Source organism: Hordeum vulgare, chromosome 4H (genome assembly GCF_904849725.1).
Source record: "Hordeum vulgare subsp. vulgare chromosome 4H, MorexV3_pseudomolecules_assembly, whole genome shotgun sequence".
NCBI classification, from domain to species: Eukaryota; Viridiplantae; Streptophyta; class Magnoliopsida; order Poales; family Poaceae; genus Hordeum; species Hordeum vulgare.
Window position 1 is genome coordinate 562,608,587 of NC_058521.1, and position 10,156 is coordinate 562,618,742.

Consider the following 10,156-nt stretch of genomic DNA (forward strand, 5'->3'; position numbering starts at 1 on the left):
AAAGGGGAGAATCTGCACTTCGTCTTTTCATAAAGGTGTTGTGTCATTATTATTATTTTGCCCACGAATGCAACATACGGTACCTTATATATGTCATCTATATTTGAATCTAACAGGAACGGGGCAAGAAGTTGCGGCGCCTATCCAACATTTTAGGTTGTCGTGACCCTGAATATGTTTCACCTTCGAGATCCGGTTCATCCCAAAGAAATACTCTAGACGATTCAGCTTCTTCGGGCGCTCGTATGGACGATGGTGACATTACCTCGGCAGCTAATACCCAAAGTAGTACTGTAGAGGATGATTTTGACACTCCAGAGGTATGACATAGCCATAAAACATTGTGCACTTTCAACCTTCAACTTTCAACTTTCAACCTTCATATGTATTAGGTTGCGGACGGGATGACGTTGAAGGTTTTCCAACGCTCCGCTTACATGTTGAAGCCTAGGAAGGAATTTAGGCGGTACTCACCGGATGATTATGCGAAAGGAAAGAACCCGGTCGCCGGGGGCTCTCGTTTGTCAAGGATGAGAAGCATGGACGATGAGGATGACAATGACGATGACGATGAGTCGGATGACCCGGAGCAATTTGTAGTTTCATAGTAAGAAAGCGCGCAAGCGAACAAGGTTCAACAACACATAGGGTTCGAAGATCAAAGCGCACATGAGAATAGAAGCATCCGGCTCTATTGGGTCGAGCAAGGCCCCTTTCCCTTCTTCTTCTTCCTCTCTTCTTCCTCTTCCTCTTCCCTTTTGCGCATTTTTGAAGCCTCTTCCTTAACCCTCTCTGTGAAGCGTTGATGCTCCCGCTCTCTCTTTGCTGCGCCCTCTACCATCATCTTCTTAAAGTTAGCTTCCCATTCTTTTTTACGTTTCTCTAGCGTTTTCCTGTCATTCTCCTTTATCCTAGCCTCATATCTCATGCGCTCAAGTTCCATTTTCCACTGCTCATCCATCCTTGCCTTATGCTCATCATCCTTCTTCTTCCGCGCTTCGGCTGCATCCTCCTCTCTCAACTTCTTTGCAGCCCTCTCCATCAACCGTTGTTCCTCACTGGCTGCATCCTTCTCCTCCCCCCACTCCGCTTTTGCCTTGTTGGGTTGAGAAGCGGACATACCTACAAAACAGGCATCAAAGCTCATAGTTAGTAAAATAACAAACAAAGGAGCATAAAAACAACATGATAAAGATAAGTCAAATATGTGACATACGGAAATGGTCCTCGTAGGTATCCACGCATACCAATCCTAGTAAGTCCACCACCTATCCCACCACTGCCTCTAGCACCACCACCACCTATCCCACCCCTGCCTCTAGCACCACCACAACCTATCCCACCCTTGCCTCTAGCACCACCCCTGCCTCTAGCACCACGTCCTCTAGTAAGCCCAAGTCGGCTAGGAACTTGTTGGGTTGTGCTTGCTTGACCCGTCCCTTGTTGGCTCATGCTTCCTTGATCCGTCCCTTGTTGGCTTGAACTTGGTTGGCTAGGACTTGGTTGGCTAGAACTTGGTTGGCTAGGACTTGGTTGGCTTGACCTGGAATCATTGTGTTTGGACTTCTTCTTTGGCTTCGTACACCTTCTTGTGTTGTGCCCTGTTACACTGCACTCTCCACAATGTGATCTCTCAGTAGGCTCTTGGAATTGGTAGTTCCCCATTTCTCTGCCACCACCATGGCCCCATCCATCCATGTCTTCTCTAAAACGCTTTGTCTTTCGTCTTCCCCGTTTCACAACCTTCCACTCTGGGTCGGGCCATAGTTGTACTCCATGATACTCCGGCCATTGTGATTGGTCAAAGTATGGTTCAAATCTAGGAGCCCATGTATGCTTCGTGGTCATGATCGAGAACTCGGACTCCCTCACGGTTAGTGGATGGTTGACGTCCACATTCCTACTGCGAGCTGCCGTGTACAAATGCGAGCATGCGAGATGAAGCAACCTTGGCTTCCCACAAGAGCAATCACACAACGATAAAGATACCTTGAACGCCATGTTCCCGTGTTGCTGCCATCGTTTGTCGTTCCTCTGGGCTCATTCACTTGGTATGTCCACTCCTCGTTGTTGTACAGGGTAGCCGTTTGGGAGTCAGCCTTCCGTGATTGAAATACCATCCATTTGTCAACCTTTGGTGGAAACTGCTACTTGTACTTTTTGTTGTTCTCTCCCGCAATCTGATCATCTGTTTCTTGCGAGTACTTTAGAAAGCATGCTCTCAACTTGTCGAATGTGTATTGAACTATTGCCGTCACCGGCAACGCACGGACACCCTTCAGCACCCGGTTGAAGCATTGTGCCATGTTACTTGTCATTTGACCATATCTTCGGCCATCTTCGTCATAAGCTCGTGCCCACTTGGCCCAAAGTTCAATGTGCCTGTTGAGAAACTCAAGCCCACCTGTATCAAGTTTTTTGTTTACAAGCAAAGCGTTGTACAATCTTGCAAATTGTTTGTTCGAAAATGCTTGACAACAATCTTGAAGATCATCCGCCAACTCCTTGCTACCACATGCCCGGTAGAAGTTTGCACAGAAATGCCTCATGCACCATCGATGATGCAAATGAGCATGGCCGGGAATGACAATGTCAACCGCGTTAAGTATGCCTTGATGGCGATCCGATATGACACATATTTCCCTCTCAAACGGTAATACTTTGGTTCTCAAAATATGCAAGAACCATTCCCAGTTAACATTGTTCTCTGCCTCAACCAAAGCAAAAGCCAAAGGCATCAACCGGTTATTGGCATCACTTGCTATTGCAACCAACAAAGTGCCCTTGAATTGTCCGGTCAAAAACGTGCCATCGATGGAGATGACAGGACGACAGTGCTGAAAAGCCCTCACACATTGCTCAAATGCCCAAAATGCACGACCAAATACGCGGACCCTATTTCCATTGAGAATCCTTGTTTTCTCCCCATACGGCTCGACCACATGAACCATGCCCGGGTTAGTGTGGGCAATAGCCCCCAACAACCTAGGTATGTGGTTGTATGCTTGCTCCCAATCACCATACAACATCTTGAATGCAGCTTGCTTTGCTTTCCATGCCTTACCATATTTCACCTCGTAGTGAAAGAGGGCTTTCACAAGGTCTTGTACGCTTTTTATGCTCATTGTAGGAAGAGAGGAGATGGAGTTCGAAAGCCTATAAGCGATGAACTCGGAGGTGAGTTGTCTATGGCTTTGCGACGAAAGGGCACCATCAACCCTCTTGCCTCGACGCATGTGAGGCATACAACTGACAATGTTCCATCCTGGCCCTCCTTTCCATGGTCTTGCACGGACAATCCAAGGACACCCTCTACCCTCACATGCAACCGTGCAACGCAGATTCATGTTTGAATTAAAAACTCTGTGTGGCCTATAATGCGTAAGAGAATATTCATCCAACCACATCTTCAGTTCAAAGAATGTTTCGAACTTTACCCCGGCAAAATAATATTCTTCCCATGTCTGTCCCGATGAGAAGGTGGCCTAACTCCAAACAATATGCCTTCGCCTCCGTCAACCACGGCTTCATCCGCAAGGCTAAGATCCTCGAACAATGTTGTCCGGTGATCACGCTTTAATACATTCCTGAAAGCTACAGCCTCCTTTGCCGTGAACCCTTCCTCATCAACTTCTTCATCGGGACCGTCATCGTCAGACTCAGGTGTATAGCCACGTGAGTACGGAATAGAATGGTCCATTGTCTCTTGCAAATTATATTTGTCCAAATCACCAAGATTGTTGTCATGAAGAACATTACCATCATTTTCATCATCATCGTGCTCATCATTAGCCTCTAGCAATGGTTCATGTTCAATGTTGACCTCTTCGTTGGCCTCATCGACACAAGAAAGAGGTTCAATGTTGGCCTCTTCGTTGATGGGTGCAGGAATAGCTTCAACAATCGGAGAGGCAACCCGGTTCAAATCCAACAAGTTAGGAACATTTGTTTTGATGGCAAATAACTCTAGAGCCTTGTCTAGTGATTCGGCCACCGTATCCTTGTATGCAAGCCAACGTTGCTCAGAGTTGACACGCATGGTCTTCCAACGAATGTGCATTCCGAGTCCCACATTATGCCTACCATCAAACTCAACTACATCACTAGGGTCCATCCAATTCAAATCCTTTCGGACTTGTTCCAACAATTCACCATAGCTAGGACACAAATCGAACACCATGTCAAGCTCATCCGGGTCCGGATCAATATTGACTTTTAAAAAGGCATCCTTGTCCACGTGATGAACATAAACACATGTTCTTCCCACCCCTAAACAACAAAACATATAACTTTTTTATAAGCAATCATACAACTACAATATGTACTTACTAACTTCCAAACATCCATAACCCTAACCCCATCATAACCCTAACACAACCAAACATCCCTAACCCTAGCCTAACCATAGCCTAACCCTAAAACAACCATAATGCAAACATCCAAACAATCCTAATCCTAACCCCATCATACCCCTTATCCTAACATACAAACAAATACAACAATATCATATACATCCCACATTTCATGAAAAACTAGGGTTTCCTCAAATTCGCAAAAAAAGGACCACAAGAGATTTTTATGTGGATGAGAATGAGGGGAGAGGTGGGGATTACCTTAGGGAGTGATTGGACACCAAATGCCCGGTCCAAACCTTCGGATTTGGTGATTTGGAGAAGGATTTGAAGAGGGGCCCGTGGCTGGGAGAGGGGGTTGGGGGAGGGGAATGGGGAGGGGGTGGGGAGGGGGGCTGGCCCGTGCCTGTTAAGTCAATGTGTGGCGCCTAAGCGTTCGGCGTCACACATTACAATGTGTGACGCCTCAGGCTTAGGCGTCACACGGCCTGGGGGTGGGCCCTCTCTGCCAGGTGGTCGGGGGATGTGGCGCGCCTAGGTGTCGGGCGCCACACAAAAGGGTCAGTCGGGTGAAATATTTTCCTCGAGGGGTCACTCTGTGAGTTCTTTCCTCCGGGATCATTTTTGTCAATTTTGCCCACCGGTGCATGTGGTACTACCGGTGCACCTGATATTGTATTACGCTAAAAAATATTTCAAAATATCCGATAAAATGAATACATTAATACAACATTAGTCTATGTTGTTGTAAAAAATTTAACACAAAATTAAAACATTACATAAGATACAAAAATGATAAACTTGTCATCAATGTGATAATGGGCGAAATCTAAAGCTCAACTTATGTTACGTACTCCCTCAGTTCCAAAATAAATGTCTTAAATTTAGTACAATTTTATACTAAAGCTAGTAGTACAAAGTTGAGACACTTATTTTAGGACAGAGAAAGTACTATTTAATGTCTACTCTATGTTTTTATAACTCGAGCAATGTTTTGAATTTTGAGTTAAAATTTTGCGGCAATATAAAGCATGTGAATGTGCTAATTATTTTTATTAAAAAATTAAAACATTTCTAAATGTGATACGGTAGTCCGGTGCACTGGTAGCACAACAAGCCCCGGTGCACAGATACTTTCCTCTTGTACCCTTCCTGCATGAAGGTGTGCGTACAATGTACATGCCTTCATACAGATGAGTGTATGTGCTTGATTGTGAGCATCTGCAGCTCAATCAATATGCCCGGCGGCCTTGGGAAGCGGCCAGGGGTCAATCAGATTTTCAGCTGATTTTGCAAATTGGAGCAATCTGGATTGGAACCTTCACATTACAAAAGCTTCAGAATGTCTTCACCCAGTGCAATACGCTAGGAATCCTTTCCCAGGCCAAACAAGTGTACAATCCTTTTTTCTGTAACATAGATGGCAAGGAACTATTTAAGGCGAAGGTGGGAAACAGATGGACTATTCAAAAATGCACTCTTAAATACAGTAAAAGTGTCCCAGGAATAACATAACATGCTTGTCAAAATCCCACAGAATGGAAGCAATGGTACAGGTACCATTGGCGATTATAGCTAAAAACTGGGAAGCCTAGTCGATGGTTCACAACCAAACAGCGCCAAGGTTCGGTTCCGATTCACAGAACACGTCCCTTCTCTCTCTTTTTTGCAATAATACAGCACTATGTGACCTAATAGTTCTGGTTGCCCCGCCCGCGGCCAGGACCCATCCGACCACGGCCCCGCACGTAGCCCCTGCCGCCTGGGCCACCTGGGCCACCTGCACCTCGTCCACCGCGCTCGTATCCTGGACCTGTAAGGGCATCTCCAATGGTTGTAAGATAGTTGTTGGTAATTTTGACACATAGGATTTTTGATGATGTGTCATTGCAATAAATGAGGAAAGAGAACAAGGTTGTATGTAAATTAACCAACACCCTTGCACAAGCTCCAATGTAGAATGAGAGAGCACCTTATTTATTACCTCACATCTTATTGGGCAAACTAGATACAACCCATTGGAGTAGTTGTATGTTAAGGTGTTGGCTGATGACATGGCATATTTTACCAACAAGCTAACCAACAAACTGTTGGAGATGCCCTAATGGACAGATTCCAGGATTGATTGTTTAAAGACAAATTATGCAAGAACAAGACAAGTGAATAGCGATCATTTAAATCATTTAAACTGGTGTCCTTTCTCTAAAGCATATACAGTTATCGTTTCAATCATTGTTCCAGATGCAAGTTCGGGCTCAGAAAAATGATTATAGTGCAAAAATGTACATGGCCTTAATATATAACTTGAGAGTTGAGATAAAGCAAAAGCATGAAGAAATTATTCTTCGTTCACCAATATTCATAACTCATTTTCAGAATGTGTTCATCGGACAATGCCCATGTGACTGAGCAAGAAAAGAAAATGGAAAATATGATTCGCACTGAATGCTTGTTATCAGTGATTAAAACCCTGTTCTATCGTTGCCAATACTATTCACTGAAGTTCTGGCATAATGGACGCATCAGTCAGCAGCAGCAATTGTTATTACTTAGATTTGTAAACAAGATGGAGTAAATGCACAAGATAGGTGGGTACCATCGGAAAGTTCAATTCACGCTTAAATAAACTGTATGTTGCTGCGATTGTACATACCACTGTATCCCCAGTTGCCTCTTCCTCGCCCACCGCCACCCCGGCCTCTGTTCTGGTTGTAGTTCCAGCCACCATTATCTGACGAGATAAAATGGTGAGAACACATAGTTGTGTATGTATTATGTAGATGATCTTCAGGAAACACCCAAAAAAGTACCCAAAAACAAATCAACTAAAGCAGTCCACACTAAACTCCACCTCTGTAAGGATTAGATTATCATAAATACTTTGCTGATGGGTAACCTTGAATAACAGTTAAACAAAAAAGAAATCCGTGCTAGAACTTACCATATCCCCCATATCCACCTTGGTCATAACCATAACCCCCTCCATAGCCACCTTGGTTTTGACCGTACCCTCCCTGGTTGCCGTAACCTCCCTGGTTGCCATAACCACCTTGGTTGTGGCCGTAACCTCCCTGGTTGCCATAACCACCTTGGTTGTGGCCGTATCCTCCCTGGTTGCTATATCCACCATAACCACCTTGGTTATTATCATACCCACCATAACCTCCACCATACCCTCCCCTACCACCCCAGCCCCTTCCTCTCCCTCTGCCTCTTCCACGTCCATATGAATCTTCAATGCAAATGGAACAAGTTAGCAATCAGTAACATAGGCAAACTACATCTAGTGATTGTATGTTCACCTGTTTGAACTTGATTTTGTCTTGGCTGGTGCTGTTGTTGATATCGCTGAACTTGCTGGTACCTCGGTTTAAGTGGCTCTGCATGCAATGGAGCTTGATATCTACAAGATCACATAAAACTGTATATTAGAGTACACATGTAATCAAGCTATAGTGCATCCTTGGATGCTTCAAAATAAATCATGGGAAGGGAAGCATGTCAAACATAATACCCGGGCGAATTCGTGTCAAGCTCCTTAGGTGACAAGGAGATTGAGATCATTGAAACATGACGGGTCATCTCCAATCTGCAACAAGATGACATATATAAAAACACTAACAAAGAGAGTGATCCAAGGAATCAGCAAGCAATATAGTTTTTCAATACTTAACGGTACAAGGCCTTCCTCAATGGGTTCCCATACATCAGTAATACTGACTGAACTGATTGTTGTATCTTGATGCAACCCAGGGATCCTTTTCTGTGATTAAATGGGAACTAGTCATTTTTCAGAAGTCCAAATAATGGTGTCAAAAAAGAGCTAAAAAGAGACCAACCTTTATGATCTCAGTAATAGCCACTGTCTTGCTGATAGCTTGTCCCATGGCCTTCAACACAATTTCTTTCACCCGTTTTTCCTGCTTTGAACAGCTTGTAAGATTCATTGTATGTATACCAGTACATGTGATTCAGGTGAGCTGTAAATGTTAGCTAAGTACAGACCGCATCACATATATCACACAGTAATAAACTACAACCCCAGCAAAAGTGGCGTAGCAGGTCATGGTTGTAGAAGAACGGTGGAATTAAATTACCACACTGTTACATGTACATGACGCATCCTCCTTGATAAGAAGAAGGATTACATGGATGTGTGGCCTTTTTATGGATCAAGGTCGAAACTTTAGTGTTTAGACTGAGTGGCAACACCCAACTTTGGGATAATTGTTACAAAATAAACAGACTTGAAGAAGTGGTACGATATCACACCTACAAGCGAAAGAGGGCTATAACTTGTGGAAATGGCAATGACCAATAGCAAGTAGCAACCATGAATATGCAAAACAGCAAAGCCTGCTAGCAGCATTACAGAAACAATATCAGCTAGGTGCATGCGAGGAACAGCAGGGAAACCAGTTTGACACACCAAACAATAAGCAGGACAGGAAAGCCATTCATGTTCTGGCTTCAGTCTCACTTCCTATTAATGGCAATTGGCTCCACGATGAAGGGCTTACACCAAGAGAATACAAGCCTTTGCCAACATGAATGAATCTGTTATATATCCAGACTGATACCTCGCGTAACAACCAACTAAATTCGATAAGCAGAGAACAAAAAGAACATCCAGCTTATCAAAAGGTGAGCTCAAGATTACAGTGCATCCAGAGTAAAGACAACAAATGCCAATTTGCACTCGAGAAAGGTACGCTGAATTTATTGTATTTCAGATAACAAGAGTATCATACATATAATTACAGCCTGTAACATCAAAGAGGCCATGAAAGGCTCTTAAATCTTCAGATTAGCTAGATCTTTGATGTGTCCCTCTCCAATTAGCATACCAAAACTACCACCTGCCATACTAGCCAAGCAAAAAACTCCCTCCCTGATCACTCACTGCGGCAAGAGAACACAATGGATATGTCCTCATTCCGCTAATTCATCACTCGCTAGCACAGATATTGTACTGCACAGCGGACAGTATCCTTAACTAGATGGCATCCCTTTTAAGAAGACAGGGTAAATATCACACTGCATCACCAAATCTCACAGAGAATGCAAATTGCAAAGCTATGTATCATTGCCGTATGTATCAGTGACAGGCCGATAAGCAGCTAGATGGGACGCAACGCACCAAATCAACAACGGTCACGTCCGATGCTGTATGGGGTCAGGAAGGACACTTCGCCCAAATTTGCCATTTTTAGACGAGCCGCCACGAGATCTGACCCGAGGATACGGCGCCTATTCGAGGCTGCCCCCTTGGGGCGCGAGCCGGTGGCTACGGGGGTGGCGGGTGGTGCGGTGGTACCTGGAGGAGGGAGGTGGCGTAGGTGACGTAGTTGCGGATGAGGCCCTGTGTGGTGATACGGATCTCGTTCTCGCTGATGGCGGCGGCCTCGGGCCGCGGCTTCTCGACCCGCTGGTACCGATCCATGGCTGGCTCCTCCGGCGGTGCTCCCGGCGGGCTGGCGGCGCGGCGGCGGCGTTGGTGTGGTGTTTACTGCTGAAGGGGGGGTGGGGAGGGGGAGTGGCGTGCTGGCAGTGAGAAAAACCCTAGAAATAGGGGAGATGGGAGTTAGGGTTTAACGGCATCCGTGGGTGGCGGGCGCACGGATGGATGGGCGATCTCGTGCCCGCAGGTACACCTCTAGATTCGCACTTTTTGTTACCTTTTTCTGCCTTCCGAATAGATATTGCTTTATATACCTCAAAAAGAAAAGGAATAGATATTGCTTCAGGATATGGTTCGTCTGAAGGGAATGTTAAAGGCACGTCAGAAAATAAATCCATATCCT

The 10,156-nt window shown here is 45.0% G+C and overlaps 2 protein-coding genes across 2 annotated transcripts; both read right to left on the minus strand.

The window, feature by feature from the left end:
- Positions 1 to 674: 674 nt before the first annotated feature.
- Positions 675 to 1,120, minus strand: LOC123447049 (vicilin-like seed storage protein At2g18540). The gene has a single exon (XM_045123611.1). It carries the CDS (start codon positions 1,118 to 1,120, stop codon positions 692 to 694), a length of 429 nt encoding a protein of 142 aa, XP_044979546.1. The 3' UTR covers positions 675 to 691.
- Positions 1,121 to 5,815: 4,695 nt separating this feature from the next.
- LOC123449533 (TATA-binding protein-associated factor 2N-like) lies at positions 5,816 to 9,888 on the minus strand. The gene is made up of 8 exons (XM_045126785.1): positions 9,670 to 9,888; positions 8,192 to 8,272; positions 8,027 to 8,115; positions 7,867 to 7,941; positions 7,655 to 7,755; positions 7,294 to 7,584; positions 7,006 to 7,083; positions 5,816 to 6,165 (listed from the first exon to the last, which is right to left on the minus strand). Exons 1-8 carry the CDS (start codon positions 9,793 to 9,795, stop codon positions 6,044 to 6,046), a joined length of 963 nt encoding a protein of 320 aa, XP_044982720.1. The 5' UTR covers positions 9,796 to 9,888; the 3' UTR covers positions 5,816 to 6,043.
- Positions 9,889 to 10,156: the final 268 nt, after the last annotated feature.

What these genes read in the sequence shown, in the direction of transcription:
- LOC123447049 (XM_045123611.1), bottom strand. Translation starts at nt 1,120, where the DNA reads ATGTCCGCTTCTCAACCCAACAAGGCAAAAGCGGAGTGGGGGGAGGAG.
- LOC123449533 (XM_045126785.1), bottom strand. Translation starts at nt 9,795, where the DNA reads ATGGATCGGTACCAGCGGGTCGAGAAGCCGCGGCCCGAGGCCGCCGCC. An exon ending in ACGCCACCTCCCTCCTCCAG is followed by an intron (nt 8,273 to 9,669) that starts GTACCACCGCAC and finishes TGTTCAAAGCAG; the next exon opens with GAAAAACGGGTGAAAGAAAT. An exon ending in AGGCAACTGGGGATACAGTG is followed by an intron (nt 6,166 to 7,005) that starts GTATGTACAATC and finishes ATGCCCTTACAG; the next exon opens with GTCCAGGATACGAGCGCGGT.